The sequence below is a fragment of the Aquarana catesbeiana genome, linkage group LG08 (assembly GCF_042186555.1).
Source record: "Aquarana catesbeiana isolate 2022-GZ linkage group LG08, ASM4218655v1, whole genome shotgun sequence".
In the NCBI taxonomy this organism is placed as follows: domain Eukaryota; kingdom Metazoa; phylum Chordata; class Amphibia; order Anura; family Ranidae; genus Aquarana; species Aquarana catesbeiana.
Window position 1 is genome coordinate 282197586 of NC_133331.1, and position 17803 is coordinate 282215388.

General features: G+C 45.9%; 1 protein-coding gene across 1 annotated transcript in view; it reads left to right on the forward strand.

The window, feature by feature from the left end:
- Nucleotides 1–17803, forward strand: part of LOC141106757 (uncharacterized) — a 168518-nt gene that overhangs the window by 118715 nt on the left and 32000 nt on the right. Inside the window, exons 8-12 of the mRNA XM_073597684.1 lie at nucleotides 15339–15417; nucleotides 15674–15844; nucleotides 15931–16054; nucleotides 16379–16476; nucleotides 16562–16673. Coding sequence (XP_073453785.1) covers nucleotides 15339–15417; nucleotides 15674–15844; nucleotides 15931–16054; nucleotides 16379–16476; nucleotides 16562–16673 — 584 coding nt within the window. The remainder of the gene's footprint in view (nucleotides 1–15338; nucleotides 15418–15673; nucleotides 15845–15930; nucleotides 16055–16378; nucleotides 16477–16561; nucleotides 16674–17803) is intronic.

Genomic DNA, 17803 nt, shown 5'->3' on the forward strand with positions numbered 1-17803 from the left:
CGAGTCACAGACCTGGAAGAAGCAATCAGCCAACAGAGACAGAGTAAAGTTGAAAGGCCCAATCTGTGTACTTGTTTAGCGACTCAGAGTGTGGAAGGCAAAGGGACAGCATTATTTAGCGTTTTCCAGAAGATCAGCAACATCAGATCCCTTACTGATCTTGAGGTTCTTGTTTGTGCTGAAGACTGTGCTGGACTGACTTTACCGGTCACTGGTCATGGGTGGGTGATTGTGTGCAGTACTGGGACAAGGTCATCTAGAGCTCAGGTCAAATGTGCCAAATTTTGTCCCCCTTAAAATGTATGAGTATTATGTGTCAGCAAGATTCCCCCCACAAAAACACAGACTTAAACTGCATGCTTACCCCCTAAAGCATAAATGTGCCCTCCTGCTGAAATCCTTTAAGCACAAATCTTTGCCCCCCAAATCCCCCCAGCTCAAATGTCTCCCCCCCCACCCAAAAACAAATTTACCCCTCTTAGCACAAATCCTCTACCCCTAAAAATTCCCCTCCTAGTACACTTCTATCTTTTATCCCTCCCTCCCAGCACAAGTTCCCCACAGATCTCCCCCTTCCTCCCCAAACCCAACAAAAATCCCCCTAGTTCACCACTCTTTGCCCCCCTCACCCCCCAAATTTTTCCACCTACAACATTACTTTCCCTCTGCCGCCCCCCAAATTCCCTCTTCCCTCCGCACAAATCCCTCCCCCCTCTATTTCTCCTTGTGGCACCCCCACCTCACATGATACCACAGTGCCCAAGACAGCCATCCCTTCTGCCCACCCCTTGTCCCGGCCCTGATTGTGTAGATGAGTATTGAGATGCCCCTCCAGTAAGTTGTGCCCAATGGTGTATACTGGTGGTGAACCCTCTTAGGGCTTGGGCTGCTGCCTTTCTAGTATGGCCTTATGGTTGTTTCCACATGACTTGGAAGAATAGGAAAGAAAGTGCAACTGATGTCCAAAAGAATGCATGTTCAATGGTAAATTTAGGAGACGTATATTGAGAATAGCAACAAGTATATCAAGCAAATGTGTTTTGGGAGACAGGGGCTCTCCCTCCTGGAACCTCAGCTGTCAATTTCCCTGAAGAAGGAAAAGCCCTTTTCTTGACAAGCACACTGATCCCTCTCCATGTCCAACAAGCCTTAGATCCTCAGCCCGATGAAGAGCTTCTTCACTGGATGGTTCAACGAGGTGTGTCTTGTGTTCGCCTGACATCCTCTGGACACTATCAAGGTGAGACTGCTGGAGGTGGGGCAATGCAAGTGTCTGTGGAGGGAGGGGGGGTCCTGTGTAATGATGGGAATAATATGGGGAGGGGTCCAGTGTAAAGATGGAGGGGGGTATAAGGGAGGGGGTCCTTTGTAATTATGGGGGGAGGGGTCCTGTGTAATGATGGGGGTAGTATGAGGAGGGTTCCTGCGTAATGATGGTGTAATATAGGGGAGGAGTCCTGTGTAATAATGGGGGGAGGGGTCCTGTGTAATGATGAAGGTAGAATGGGGGAAGGGTCCTGTGTAACAATGGGGTAGTATGAGGGGAGGGGTCCTGTGTAATGATGGGGGTAGTATGAGGGGAGGGGTCCAGAGTATTGATGGGGGTAGTATGAGGGAGGGGTCCTGCGTAATGATGGGGGTAGTATAGGGGAGGGGGGTCCTGTGTAATGATGAGGGTAGAATGAGGGAGGGGTCCAGTGTAATGATGGGGTAGTATGGGGGGAGGGCTCCTGTGTAATGATGGGGGTAGTATGGGGGGAGGGCTCCTTTGTAATGATGGGGTAGTATAGGGGAGGGGAGGGGGGTCCTGTGTAATAATGGGGAGAGGGGTCCTGTGTAATGAGGGTAGTATGGGGAGGGGTCCTGTGTAATGATGAGGGTAGTATGGGGGAGGTCTCCTGTGTAATGATGGGGTAGTATAGGGGAGGGGGGTCCTGTGTAATAATGGGGGGAGGGGTTCTGTGTAATGATGAGGGTACAAGGGGGAGGGGTCCTGTGTAATGATGGGGGTAGTATGGGGGAGGGGTCCTGTGTAATGATGGAAGTAGTATAGGGGAGGGAGGTCCTATGTAATAATGGGGGGAGGGGTCCTGTGTAATGATGAGGGTAGTATGGGGGAGGGGTAGTAAGGGGGAGGGGTCCTGTGTAAAAATGGGGGGTAGTATGAGAGGAGGGGATCCCATGTAATGATGGGGGTGGTATGAGGAGGGGCCTTGTGTAATGATGGGGGTAGTATGGGGAGAGGGCTCCTGTGTAATGATGGGGTAGTATAGAGGAGGGGAGGGGGGTCCTGTGTAATAATGGGGGTATGGGTCCTGTGTAATGATGAGGGTAAAAGGGGGAAGGGTCCTGTGTAATGATGGGGGTAGTAAGGGGGAGGGGTCCTGTGTAAAAATGGGGGGTAGTATGGGAGGAGGGGGTCCCGTGTAATGATGGGGGTGGTATGAGGAGGGGTCCTGTGTAATGATGGGGGTAGTATGGGGAGAGGGCTCCTGTGTAATGATGGGGTAGTATAGAGGAGGGGAGGGGGGTCCTGTGTAATAATGGGGGTAGGGGTCCTGTGTAATGATGAGGGTAAAAGGGGGAAGGGTCCTGTGTAAAAATGGGGGGTAGTATGGGAGGAGGGGGTCCCGTGTAATGATGGGGGTGGTATGAGGAGGGGCCCTGTGTAATGATGGGAGTAGGTATAGGGGGGGGGGGGGCTGTTTAATGATGGGGGGAGGGGTTCTATGTAATGATGGACTTTAGATGAGGTGTGTGGGGTAGAGCCAGACAAAACCATATACATATGTAAAAAATTGTATTCTTTATTGGACCAAAGATAGGGCATGGATCAACCCATATAAACGTATAATAGCACATTGGCATATAAAATACAAAGTATCAACATACATATTGAGGATAGTCACCGACATGACACAGAAAGTAAATATTATACATCACAGTCCCCCAAATTGAGTAGGCATAACATATCAGGGTGGTAGAGCAATAAAAACCATCTAGTCCCCCCCCCCCTCTTTTTTACAAAAGCAACCAGAGATAAAGGCGCAATATTCCCCGTTGCGTCTCATTTAAAGTCACAAATATTCCCTTTTTTTCTTTGATATGTAATGATGGAGGAGGAAGACGGGGGGTAATGTGTAATGATGGAAGTAGTATGGGGAGAGGGGTCCTGTGTAATAATAGGGGGGGGGGGATCCTGTGTATTGATGGGGATAGAATGGGGGAGGGGCCCTGTGTAGTTATGGGGAGGGGGGGTATGTCCTTTGTAATGATGAAGGTAGTTTGGGGGAGTCCTATGTAATGATGGGGGTAGTATGGAGAGGGGTCCTGTGTAATGATGGGGATAGAATGGGTGAGGGGTCCTGTGTAATTGGGGGGGGGGGGGTATGTCCTTTGTAATGACAAAGGTAGTTTGGGGGAGTCCTGTGTAATGATGGGGGTAGTATGGGGAGGGGTCCTGTGTAATGATGCGGGTAGTATGGGGGAGGGGTCCTGTGTAATGATGCGGGTAGTATGGGGGAGGGGTCCTGTGTAATGATGGGGGTAGTATGGGGGAGGGGTCCTGTGTAATGATGCGGGTAGTATGGGGGAGGGGTCCTGTGTAATGATGCAGGTAGTATGGGGGAGGGGTCCTGTGTAATGATGGGGGTAGTATGGGGGAGGGGTCCTGTGTAATGATGGGGGTAGTATGGGGAGGGGTCCTGTGTAATGATGCGGGTAGTATGGGGGAGGGGTCCTGTGTAATGATGCGGGTAGTATGGGGGAGGGGTCCTGTGTAATGATGGGGGTAGTATGGGGGAGGGGTCCTGTGTAATGATGGGGGTAGTATGGGGAGGGGTCCTGTGTAATGAAGGGGGTAGTATAAGGGAGCCCAGAAAAATGTTTGCCCAGGGTCCAATCAGTATTAAAGATGGCCCTGGGGCCATGTGAACTAGAACAGTATGAAAAGGTTTCCTGGACCATGTGCCCTGTAAAAGTATGGACTTGCCCCCCTAGCAACAGAAGGATTCTGGAGGGCTTCCTTGAGAAGCCATCTGCATCCTAGCAACAGAGGATAGCAGACTGCAATACCCACCAATGTTTTAGCAATAGAGGGTGCTAGGCAGCTTCCTTGGGAGCCCGTCTGCCTCCTAGCAACAGAGGACGTTAGGCAGCTAGCTTGAAAAGATGCCTACAGCCTATAAACAGGGGACATCAGTAGCCGATTGCCACCTGCATCCTAGCAACAGAGGACACTTCTTTAAGAAGCTGCCTGTATCTTAGCAACAGGGGACACCGGGAGGCTTTGTTGAGAAGCCGCCTGTGTCCTAGTAACAGGGCCATTAATTCTCCAATGCTGTACTCATGGAAAGGTTGCTCAAATGAGATGTGTACAGCCCACAGAGCACTTCTTATGCAGTTGCCATATTTTCATACAGCCAGTGTGCATTCGGGGGGCTGTGCACCCGTCCCAGTTTACCTATCAAATTTGGCTTTGCGGGTGAATTTGTACAGCCACTGTGTCTCCATTAACTTATATGGGCTGCCTGCAGGCAACTTAGCGCTACTCTAAAAAAAGATAAAGAAATGGCTCTTCGCACTGTACGGGTCTAAGTCCCATATGAATGATCCCTAACAGTGGTTATGCCATGGGGTGAGTACTGCAGACTGCTGGGGGAAATTAGTGACCAGGGCTTCTACTGCTAGTGTCTTCTTATTTTTACATATGATTGACAACCCTGTGCAGGACACATGGCAAACCAGCAGGAAACCAGGATTTTGGTAAAAGCCTGGGACAGTTATCCAAAAAGCAGGGACAGTCCCTTAAAACCAGGTATGTATGGTCACCCCGTGCTAAAATGTATTTGGTCCTGCCAATCCTGGGCCTGGGTAGCCACACAGAGAAGTTTATTCCCCAGTGGATATCCTTACTGCTCATTTACCAACAGCCACCACTAGTGATAGCCCTCCTGCCTGTGTGAGATGAGGAAGTGTTCTCAGTACAGGAGAAGTGTCAGCCATTTTTTTGTAGTCCAAATATTCATTTTAGTTTGTATGATAAACTAGAAAAATTTCCAAGTTCAATCAATATGGATCTTGATCATGATAAAATGTAATCTTATTGTTATCAAAATAATAAAACTATAGCAGATATTAACATTAATTATAGGCTATAATTTAAATGTCCTCAGTGCAGGAGGGCCAGTTGCCATTTTGTTGTAGCCTCAATGTGTTATACCTCTTTACCAGCATTTATGTTTTTTGATTAAACCAATCTTGTCTAACAATAACTATACAGCCATTCCTTATATTTTCTGTACAAAGCTGATTTGGTTGCTGTATGTTATATAAACACTCTTGCTGTGTAAATGTGGTGGCCATTTTCTTGTAGTCCACATGAGAGACGCCCTTAGCTGTCACATATCTCCTCTGTGTATTCTTAAACAGTGTTATAAGTGGAGAGAGCACACTGTGGAGGTAACATGCTGTCTTTTTAGTAATACTATAATAGATGTTATTTTATGGACTGTGTAGAGGAGACAGGTGAGTGTGTGATGTATGGTGGGGCGTTGTATGACAGTGAGTGGGTTTATAAGGAACGCAGTGGTAGTTTAATGCATGGTGGTTTGCTGAAAAACTATGCCACTTTAATTTAAACGCATATACTATTTATAATGAGTCTCTCTAAATATCCTTGCCTCCTGGTAGTAGTGGTTAGATTTAAAGCCGTTTACCTTGTTCGTATGTTTCTGGACCGTTGGAGGAGATGGGAACGCCAGGAGAGAGCCCAGGAAAAGCAAAAGAGACTGTATTGTCTCCAAAGGACTTTCATGTCACACACAGATGTATCCCTTCTGTGAAATGGGCTGTCAAAAGCCTAACTTCTTTTGTGAATCAGCAGTTTGTTCCATAAGGATTTATTGCAGCCATTCTCAACTAAAGTTCCATGGAAACCTAGGGTTCCTCCAGGGTTTGAAGGGGAATTCCTTGAGCTGTGGCTGATTGACCTCTAATCTGATAGTGTCTGCATAGTTCCAGGTCTAACACCACTTGGTCAGTGGCATAACCGGAATCATCTGTTTAGCTGTCTGTAAGGGTGGGTTATTCTTCCCACTGACCACCAATATAAGGAGCCTTCTTCTCACCGGCCACCAGTGTAAGGTACATTGTTCCCATCAACCACCAATGTAAGGGGCATTCTTCTCACTACCACCAATGTAAGGAGCATTCTTCCCACTACCACCAATGTAAGGGACATTCTTCCCACTGATCATCAATGTAAGGGGCATTCTTCCCACTGATCATCAATGTAAGGGGCATTCTTTCCACTACCACCAATGTAAGGGGCATTCTTCCACTGATCACTAATGTAAGGAGCATTCTCCCTAATGACCACCAGTGTAAGGGGCATTCTTCTCACTGATCATCAATGTAAGGAGCATTCTTACCATCAGCCACCAATGTAAGGGGCATTCTTCCCACTGATCATCAATGTAAGGGGCATTCTTCCCACTGATCATCAATGTAAGGGGCATTCTTCCCACTGATCCTCAATGTAAGGAGAATTCTTCCCAATGACCACCAATGTAAAGGGCATTCTTCTCACTGATCATCAATGTAAGGAGCATTCTTACCATCGACCACCGATGTAAGGGGCATTCTTCCCACTGATCATCAATGTAAGGGGCATTCTTCCCACTGATAACCAACCTAAGGGACATTCTTCCCACCTACCAAGAAACTAAGGAGCATTCTTCCAACCGACCACCAAAGTAAGGGGCATTCTTCCCACTGATCATCAAGTTAAAGAGCAGTTTTCCCATTGATCACCAATGTAAGGGGCATTCTACCCATTCGTCACCAGTGTATGGGACATTCTCCCTACTGACCCCCAATGATATGGTTTAAGCACAAGCATTATTTCAAAGGTTCCTCAAAGGTAAAAATAGGATTTTTATAACAGCTTACCTGTAAAATCTTTTTCTTCGTGTACATCATGGGACACAGAGCCACAGTAATTACGGTATGGGTTATATAGGCACCTCTAGGTGATGGAAACTGGCACACCCTAGACAGGAAGTTTAGCTCCCTATATAACCCCTCCGCTTACTGGGAGTACCTCGCAAAGCAATATACGTGCATTAGAAGAGGGGAGGGACCTCTGTGTCCCGTGATGTACTTGAAGAAAAGGATTTTACAGGTAAGCTGTTATAAAAATCCTATTTTGTTTTTCGTACATCATGGGACACAGAGCCACAGTAATTACTGTATGGGATGTCCCAGAGCAATGCTATCTAAGGGGAGGGAGACACCAACAAAAAGTAGGGTGCAATCAGACTTGAGGACCTTATACTGCTGCCTGCAGCACACTGCGCCCAAAGGTGATATCCTCATGCCTTCTCACATCCACCTGATAGAATCTGGTGAATGTATGGACTGAAGACCAAGTTGCGGCCTGGCAGATTTGAGCCATGGAGGCCTGGTGATGCACTGTCCATTTAGCACTAGCAGCCCTGGTGGAGTGCACTTTGATTTGAAAAGGTGGAAATTTCCTCTTCAAACCATAAGCTTGAATAATTACTTGCCGAATCCACTTAGCAATAGTAGATTTCGACGCTGCCTGTCCTTTTCTAGGACATTCAGGCAATACAAACAAAACATCTGTTTGCTGAACCTGAACAGTCGCCTCCAAATAGATTTTGACAGCTCTCACTACATCCAGTGAATGTAGTGACTTAGAATAGGGTTCTGGAAAAAATGAAGGCAGAACAATATCCTGGTTTAGATGAAAACCTGAAACCACCTTCGGTAGAAAGCTAGGATGAGGACGCAATACTACTCTATCCTTGTGAATGATTAAATATGGCTCCTTACAAGAAAGAACCGCCAATTCTGATATCCTTCTTGCAGAGGAAATGGCTACCAGAAAAACTAGCTTCCTTGTCAAAAGAACCAAGGGAATATGTTGTATCGGCTCAAAAAGGCTGTTTCTGTAATGCCGACAGAACTAAATTCAAGTCCCAAGGGTTCAGGGGTGCTCTAACCAGTGGATTAAGCCACATTACCCCCTGTATAAAGCTTCGGACCAAAGTGGACGTTGAAACAATAAAGATAAGGCCGAGACCTGGCCCTTGATAGTACTCAAGGCCAGCTTCATCTCTAACCCCATTTGCAGAAAAGCAAGGATTCTACCTATGACATACTTTCTGGGATGCCAACCCCTTTATTCACACCAGGAAACATATGCCTTCCAGACGCTATGATAAATGTCTCTAAAAGCTGGCTTCCTTGCATTAATCAAGGTAGATATTACTGAGCCTGAAAGCCCGCTATTCTTCAGAATGTGGGTTTCAATAGCCAAACCATTAAATATAGCATTTGTAAGGTAGGATGGAACACTGGTCCCTGCGACAGCAGGTCTGGACGTGGTTGTAGGGTCCATGGGGGCCCTACCGCCATCTTTACTATTTCTGCATACCAAGATCTTCTGGGCCATGCTGGGGCCACAAGAACCACCGACTTCTTTTCCTGCTTGATCCTGCGAAGAAGTCGTGGTAGCAGCAGAATAGGAGGGAATGCATAAATCAGTGAGAACTGATCCCACTGGGTCACCAACGTATCTGTCCTACATGCAAGTGGATCCCTTGTTCTTGACACAAAGTTGTCGATCTTGTTGTTGAACCTTGATGCAAACAGATCTACATCTGGGATCCCCCATCTTTGGCATATAGCCAGGAAGATGTCAGGGTGAAGAGACCATTCCCCTGGGAACAACTGCTGGTGACTTAAGTAGTCTGCATGCCAGTTCTCTATCCCTGGAATGAAGATTGCCAATATGCACGGCACATGCTTTTCTGCCCAGGTTAAGATCTGGTTTATCTCTCCCTGGGCTGCACGACTTCTGGTGCCCCCTTGGTGATTGATATAAGCCACTGCTGTGGCATTGTTGGATTGGATCCTGACAGGACAACCCTGCAACCTGAATGTCCAGGCATTTAGGGCTAGGTATACTGCCCGAATCTCTAGAATGTTGATGGGTAAGGTCCTCTCGGTTCTGGACCATTTCCCTTGGACAGTCGACTCTTCCAGAACTGCTCCCCAACCTGAAAGGCTGGCATCTGTTGTTACCACTTTCTAGGTAACTGGTAAGAAGGATTTCCCTTTCCGCAGATTCTCGGGTATCGGCTCTGGCGCACTATTGGCGATAAACGCATCGGAAAATTTAGCATCTGGACTTTCTTGTTCCAGGCAGACAGGATACTGTTTTGCAACAGTAAACCAAAAAAGAAAAATACTGCGCTATCCCTCAAGTGAAATAATCCACACATATGTTTAGTGAAAAAACAAAACAAAAAAAAACTAAATGCTGCTGCAGCCTTAAATGTGAGACAACCCCCACCTTAATAACTATACCAATAATAGGCTGCGCTGCCAATAAATAAACGTGATCATAATTGATACAACCAACCCAGTGACAATCAAGCGTAAATAGAATACAAAATAAAAAGTATTCAATAACTGGAAAACTTAAATCACATAAATAAAATAATAAATGATGGTGAATGAGGATTCAGTAATCAAAAAAAATGAGTCCATATAATCATAAAATAGAGTCCTTGTGGGTACAGAAACTTAATGGATAGAGGGAGAAAGACACCTTTCTTCAAGCGATGTATGGCATGCAAATAAAACTGTCTCCCTATGGAGCGTGATGTTGCAGGGAGTTCCTCCACTTCAAATAAGTAAGCCCCTTACCAGATCCAAAGATCTCCTGTCACAGAGATCATACACGCAAGTGGCTGTGTCCCCCAGCCACTGGGTCTCTGTTAAGATGTATGTCACAGGCCACCGCTCCAGGAAATCAACCTAGTAATGATGTTTCCGCTCCCAATCCAGCAAGCATCTGTGTTCTCCCAGAGCCACGTTTTTGGATGGGAGGATGAAATATGTTGGGAAGAGATGACAGCTGCACATCAGTGTGTAGGTAATGGTGACGGCCTTGTCTGTTCGGCTGCGGTTCTGGAAGAGCTGTGGACTGGGTTCCTGTTTCAGACGCCATCTTGTCTGAAACAGGAACCCAGTCCACAGCTCTTCCAGAACCACAGCCGAACAGACAAGGCCGTCACCATTACCTACACACTGATGTGCAGCTGTCATCTCTTCCCAACATATTTCATCCTCCCATCCAAAAACGTGGCTCTGGGAGTACACAGATGCTTGCTGGATTGGGAGCGGAAACATCATTACTAGGTTGATTTCCTGGAGCGGTGGCCTGTGACATACATCTTAACAGAGACCCAGTGGCTGGGGGACACAGCCACTTGCGTGTATGATCTCTGTGACAGGAGATCTTTGGATCTGGTAAGGGGCTTACTTATTTGAGGTGGAGGAACTCCCTGCAACATCACGCTCCATAGGGAGACAGTTTTATTTGCATGCCATACATCACTTGAAGAAAGGTGTCTTTCTCCCTCTATCCATTAAGTTTCTGTACCCACAAGGACTCTATTTTCTGATTATATGGACTCATTTTTTTTGCTTACTGAATCCTCATTCACCATCATTTATTATTTTATTTATGTGATTTAAGTTTTCCAGTTATTGAATACTTTTTATTTTGTATTCTATTTACGCTTGATTGTCACTGGGTTGGTTGTATCAATTATGATCACGCTTATTTATTGGCAGCGCAGGCTATTATTGGTACTGTTTTACAACAGTCTTGAATGAAACTGAGCATAGCGAACTGCTTCGAATGAAGCCACCATGTTTCCCAACAACCTCATACAAAGGCGAATAGAAGGACCCTTCTTCGCCCTGACTACCTGAACCAGCTCTTTTATGGCGCTGATTTTTGCCTGGGGTAAAAACACCCTCTTCTGGGTTGTATCTATAACCAGACCCAAGTACTCTAGTCTTCTTACTGGTTTAAAGAAGATTTCTCTAGGTTGAGGACCCAACCTAGGTATTCCAGGTAGTTGACTGTGGTGACCCAAGCTTTGGTCTAAGCAGGCTACTGACCGGTCTATTAAGAGCAGGTCGTCTATGTACACTATAATCGTTATACCCTGGGCCCTTAATCTGGCCAGAGGAGGGGCCAGAACCTTTGTAAACACCAGAGGTGCAGTAGCTAGACCGAAAGGTAGAGCTACAAACTGAAAATTAAGTTTTTACATTTCGAAACGCAGATATTTCTGATGAGCGGGAAAAATAGGTACATGCAGGTATACATCCTTGATGTCTATTAATGCCAGAAGTTCTCCTGCTTGTAGGGTGGAGACTACTGATCGGATTGATTCCATGCGAAAAGATCGAATCTTTAGGAACCTGTTTAGATCTTTGAAATCTAGAATGGGTCTGACATCTCCATTTGGCTTTGGCACCATGAAAAGGTTTGAATAAAACCCCAACCCCTGCTCTTCCATGGGAACCACCATGATTACTTTTTGCAACAAAAGTCGCTCCAACGCTTGAAAGAGAGACTTCTTTTTCTCTGGATCTTTGGGAACATTTGATCTGAGGAAAAGAGGAGATGGGAATTCTCGGAACTTTCTTTTGTAACCTAGAGTTATTGTGGAGACCACCCATCTGTCCTGAAAATCCTCCTGTCAGACCTTTGAGAACTGTAGCAGTCTTCCCCCCACTCGAACGACCGGGGGCGCCCCTTCATAAGGAGGCTTTAGCATTCGGTCTTGTAGATTTCCTCCCCCAGGACTTCTTTTGTTCCTGGGGTAGACTCTGAGTTTTACCTCTTGAACCTGAAGGTGGAGGCCGTCGCGACTGCCTGGAAGCTGATGCCCCTGGTACTGGAGAAAGAGCCCGTTTAAATAAGGGACGTTTACTCCTTTTCTGAACTGGCAAAAGGGTACTTTTCCCACTTGAAATCTTTTGGATATAATTGTCCAAATCATCCCCAAACAGCCTTACACCGCAAAAGGAAAAACCAGCCAGGAGCTTTTTGCATGGTGCTTCGGCTGACCAATTTTTCAACCATAAGATTCTACGCATATGCACCAACCCAAGTGTAAGGCGAGAGGTCTGAAGGAAAAAATCTCTGATTGGGTCAACTGCAAAACACAAAGCCGCTGGCAGCTCAGCTAACTCCTGGGCCTGTTGTTCAGGGAAAACCGTGAGCACCTGTTTCAAGTGGTCTCTCAAGGATTGACATACCCCAAATGCCGCCACTGCTGGTTGAGCTACTAAACCTGCCAAGGAAAAAATGTTTTTTAACAGGAATTCCAACTTTTTATTGGTTGGATCCCTAAGTATTTGAGCGTTGTCAACAGGACAAGTCAAACTTTTATTTACAGAGGATACAGCAGCGTCAATTGCTGGTATACCCCACATCTTTGTAAATTTTTCCTCCATAGGATAAAGTGTTGAAAACTTTTTAGGAGGGAAAAAATGTTTATCTGGGTGATTCCACTCAGTATAAAAAAGCTTTTCCAGCAATAGATGAACAGGAAAAGCATGCACAGCTTGAGGAGGTCTCAGTGAACCCAAAGAAGAAGTGGGCTTTTAAACCGACTCAGTTACGGGTAACGTAAATGTGGAGCAGACCATTTCAGTAAGAGAATGCACCAGCAATTTCTCAGCCTGTGAAGCTGAAGAGGGTCCTTCCCCACTTGATTCCTCAGAAGAGGAGTCATCAGTCTTTTCCCGGTCCCCTGAGGGGAATTTGTCTCCCCTTTCCCAGAGTTCCTCTGTTTGAGGGTCCTGGGTGATAGAAGGGGACCTAATGGGTTTTCTTCCACTTTGTGAAGATGCAATTAAGGCCACTAATCTTTCCTCTAATCCACTCATGGCTGAGAAAAAAACCTCCTGAGTAATATATACAGGGGCTGAAATGCCAGAAGCAGTTGCAGCCCCTAACCCCGATGGCTCACTCTGACCAGCCTTCCTAGGTCTTTCAGGAGGAGATGGCGTTGCAGAGGGGGGTCCTCAGAGCCTGAGGGAGATCCCTTTGAGCCCCTATTTTTCAGGGTATTTGTACCTCCCCTTCTGCCCATAGTGCTAATAACAAATGCAGAGGTACTACCAGAAATGCACCCACTGCTGAGCAAAATAGTCCAGCAACTGCCGCTGCTATCAAGGCTCAGTCTGATGCTAAGTAAACATGCCCTGTGTCACCCACACTCACGTGCCATCCATCTGCTCTGTGTCCCTCCTTTAGCTGTGTGCAGAAAAGAAAGAAAAAACTGCGCTAAGGTGTATTGAATAATGTGCTAGGAGCACAAGATAAAAAAGATTGTAGAAGTGAACAGGGTAAATGATAAAAGCAGCGATTCTTCTGCACAACAAAAACAGTGTAAAATAAAGAGAATATTAGAATTGCGCTACCACATTAACTCAGTGGTGTGTAAAAAAGGCAATATTAATACCCGTGAAACATAAATATATGTGGCATGATTAGAATCCACTAAATGATATAGTGCCAAAAATAAGAACAAAAGTAAGGTAATAAATGCAAAATGTTAAAACATATGATATCATGTTCAACCATAAATTGTATCAGACACCCGTGAACAAATAAATATTTAAAAAAGTCCATCAACAATAAAACATATGAAATCTTCTGTGATGTGGGAAATGCTGTGTTCAATCCACCACCAGTGAAAAAGATTGTCCGCTTACCAGAGCCCCATGACCCCCCACTACAGAGGATTAGGGGAAGCCTGTATGAAATAGCCCTCCAGAGCTTAACGAATGGACTTGGATCCAAGGTTCATAGGTGGTAATTGGACATCCAAAGATACCAAATAAGGTTATTGGAACTCAGATCCCATCATGTCTCCCCAGCTCATATTTTATAGATCTTACTGTCCTCCATCAATGATTCCAAACGTATCTATTGCTTCTGTCTTACGTCCTTACAGACTGTAGGTCATGATATGACATATATTTATGTTTCACGGGTATTATTATTGCCTTTTCACACACCATTGAGTTAATGTGGTAGCGCGATTCTAATATTCTCTTTACCTTTATAGCTATGCATGGCCCGCGTTGTGGGCATTGAACCACTCCAACACCACGCTGATGAAACCAAACACTGGATCCCGGGGTCCAGCTCTCTAAAAAGAGAAGCGCTACAAGCAAAACCTTGTTTCTTTGGACACAAAGCCTGTGTACCATTCAATGCAGCCTGGAAAAGACACTTTGGATGGATCCGGTTGCCTGTCTTGCCCCAGCAAAGATTTCTCCAGTGTAGCTCAGCACAGCACGTCTTTACTTGTGACCAACACCTTAGACATTGGCAAAAATCACCAGGCCTCCATGGCTTAAAATTTGCCAGGCCGCAACTTGGTCTTCAGTCCATACATTCACCAGATTCTATCAGGTGGATGTGAGAAGGCATGAGGATATCACCTTTGGGCGCAGTGTGCTGAAGGCAGCAGTATAAGGTCCTCAATTCTGATTGCACCCTACTTTTTGTTTGTGTCTCCCTCCCCTTAGATAGCATTGCTCTGGGACATCCCATACAGTAATTACTGTGGCTCTGTGTCCCATGATGTACGAAAAACAAAATAGGATTTTTATAACAGCTTACCTGTAAAATCCTTTTCTTCAAGTACATCACAGGACACAGAGGTCCCTCCCCTCTTCTAATGCACGTATATTGCTTTGCGAGGTACTCCCAGTAAGGGGAGGGGTTATATAGGGAGCTATACTTCCTGTCTAGGGTGTGCCAGTGTCCATCACCTAGAGGTGCCTGTATAACACATACAGTAATTACTGTGGCTCTGTGTCCTGTGATGTACGAAAAAGAAAAGGTTAAAGCGACACTAAAGCGTCATTTGTTTTTTAATTAAAATAACAAACATGTTATACTTACCTGCTCTGTGCAATGGTTTTGCACAGAGCAGCCCCGATCCTATTCTTCAGAGGTTCCCCCGCCAGCGATCCAGGCTCCTACTCTTTGGCAAGTGCCCACCTTGAAAGCCACTTTCCATGTGGGCACCCGTTAGTGCTTGTTCCTGAGCCACCCTGGCTGTATCTATTGTCACAGAGCAGGCGGCTTGGCCCTGCCCCCCACTCGCTCGGCACAGCATTTGATTGACAGCAGCGGGTGAAAAACATTTAGGCTTTAGAACCACTTTAAGAAAGAAGTTATCTCTCTCTCCTTCTCCTGCTCTCCTCAATAGCCACCTTATTGGAACTCACACCTATTACCAGGCTAATGCTTAACATAGTTTACCAAAGTATCTCAAAATCAATTTACAAATGCCCACAGATCGTAAAAGAAGAAAAAATGAGCCTATTATATCAATGAAAAATTATTTAACTGCCATGTTTTCCTTGCTGCAGAATAGGGTCCCTCTCCTGAGCAATAGAGTCCATTTCTAATCCCTGAGGATGGAGAAGGATCGGAGTCACATCACTGGAAAGATAATAAACCTCACCCTGGAGATCATTTTCCTGCTGACCGGAGAGGTGAGGAGAATTCTGGGAGGTCACATGACATCACTCTTATCTCTATTAATAAAACACAGAGCTGATCGGAGAGGTGAGGAGGATTCTGGGAGGTCACATGACATCACTCTTATCTCTGTATAATTTTTTATGAATAGTTAGCTGGAGAGATAAAATCTTCCTATATACATGTAGTTTTGTTAAAATGTTGAAAAAGTATAATACTGACATTAACTCATACATTTTGTGTAGTAATTAATGATCTTTCAATACACAGGACTACATCATTGTAAAGAAGACGTCTGGTCATTACTTCACACCCAACAGCAATCCTTGTGTGTCAACAGGATGGAACAGGAACTGTGGCCCCATCGTGGAGCTTGGGAGGAAAAACAACAAGAAGATTCTAGAAGTCACCCAGAAGATCATTGAGCTGCTGACGGGAGAGGTGAGCGGTGTCGGGAATTCTGGGACATTATCCAGTAACAGACAAGGGATGTGTCTGGATGGTGACTGTATCATTGTGTATGTCAGGTTCCTATAAGGTGTCAGGATGTAACTGTCTATTTCTCTATGGAGGAGTGGGAGTATCTAGAAGGACACAAGGATCTCTACAAGGACATCATGATGGAGAACCGGCCGTCCCTCACATCACCGGGTAAGAGGAGACTTTAATTTCTTGTAAAGGAGAGAAGAGTATTGAGGATCCACCTAGATACACACAGTACATCCTCTGATTACGGATGAGCCTTGGTGACTTCAGATCCTAGTCCGAACCTACATGGCCAAGGCCACCAGGAAGCTGTCACCTCTGTTGAGCATCTGTGGGTCGGAAAATGCCTCAGCCATTTATCATTGGTGCAGTAGAGGTGACAGCTTCCTGGCGGGTTCAATCAAAGTGAGTCTGAACACACCCAAGCTTATCCCTATCTCTAATATAAAGGCATAGAAACAATGTATTCAGTCAGTGTGTTTCTTACAGATGGATCCAGTAACAGAAATCCCCCAGAGAGATGTCCCCGCCCTCTGTATTCCCGGGACTCCACACAGGAAGATCAGGAGATCCTTCAGGAGGATCAGGTAGGTGTCTTACAAATTACTTATTATACAGAGCATCATCGGGTCTTGGTCAACAAATGTAATGGTATTGTTTGATATTTTTAAGAGTGTAAACCTAATTGAGATAAAAGTTGAAGTGAAAGAAGAAGCAGAAAAGCCATATCTGAGGGCTGATGATCCATGTAAGAAGGAGGAGATTCCTCCAGAGATCAGCACAGGTGAGTAATAAACACTAAATCCAGAGAAGAGTCCCAGATTCTCCTTGTTCAATCACTACAACAATCTCTTCTTTTCCCCCCTCCTCTGTCAGTAGACTGTAATGGGGAGACAGTATGTGCCCACTGGGGGAGTCAGGAGACATCAGCCTCTATTAGATTTCAACTCCTCATTGCAGTCACAGTAACTCCTCTGCATGCTTCCTGTACAGTCAAAGTCTCAAGATCAAATAATTGTAGAATACGTGTATCTCAGACCTTCATGTAATTCTGTTTTCCTCCGGGGAGATGTGTGCCAGTCATAAACTAAAATTACATATTATAGACGAGGGGTAGGCAACCTTTCAGAGGTTGAAAGCTACCTGAACAAAATGGAGGAAATCAAAGATCCCCGGGAAGGGGGGTGGCTGGGCGGCTCCCTTAAAAAAAGAAAAACACCATTTAACTCCCAAAAAAGAGGCAGCATGAAGAACACATAGCAGTGTCCTCTACCCCCCCCCCCCCTCCACCACCTCACAGCAGTGTCCTTTGCCCCCCCCATGCCCCCTTCTCATCACCCCCCCACTGTAGCGTCCGCTGCCCCTCCTCCCCACCACAGCAGTGCCATGTACCCCCCAAAGCATTGTTCTCTTCTTCCCTTTACATCACCCCCCCCCCCCCCACACTGTAGTGTCCTCTGCCTCCCATCCCTTTCCCAAAAGCAATGTCTTGTGCCCCCCAAAGTTTCCTGTGCACATGAGTACAATGTTTCTTGTGTTAAAAAAGCTGTGTCCTCTGCCCCCCCCACCCCCACCCAAAGCAGTGCATCACCCTCCTCCCACTGTAGTATTCTCTGCCCACCTCTCTCCGCCAAAGTATCCTCGTCCTCTTCACATGTCGCCCCCACTATAGTGTCCTCTGTCCCCCTCACATCATGTTTTTCATGACACAAACACACAGCGCTGTATAGGTAGCACTCTCCTACCTGACAGTGTGTGTAAAGCATAGCGGGGAGCGGGAGGCAGCACAGTACTGGATGAATTGCAAAAGTGGGAGCTGCTGGCGTTGCCTTTTCATATTAACAAGCTTGTGATTGGTTGCTAGGACTGCCGGCATTCTAGCAGACATCACCTGCTGATTAACTCGAAACATTA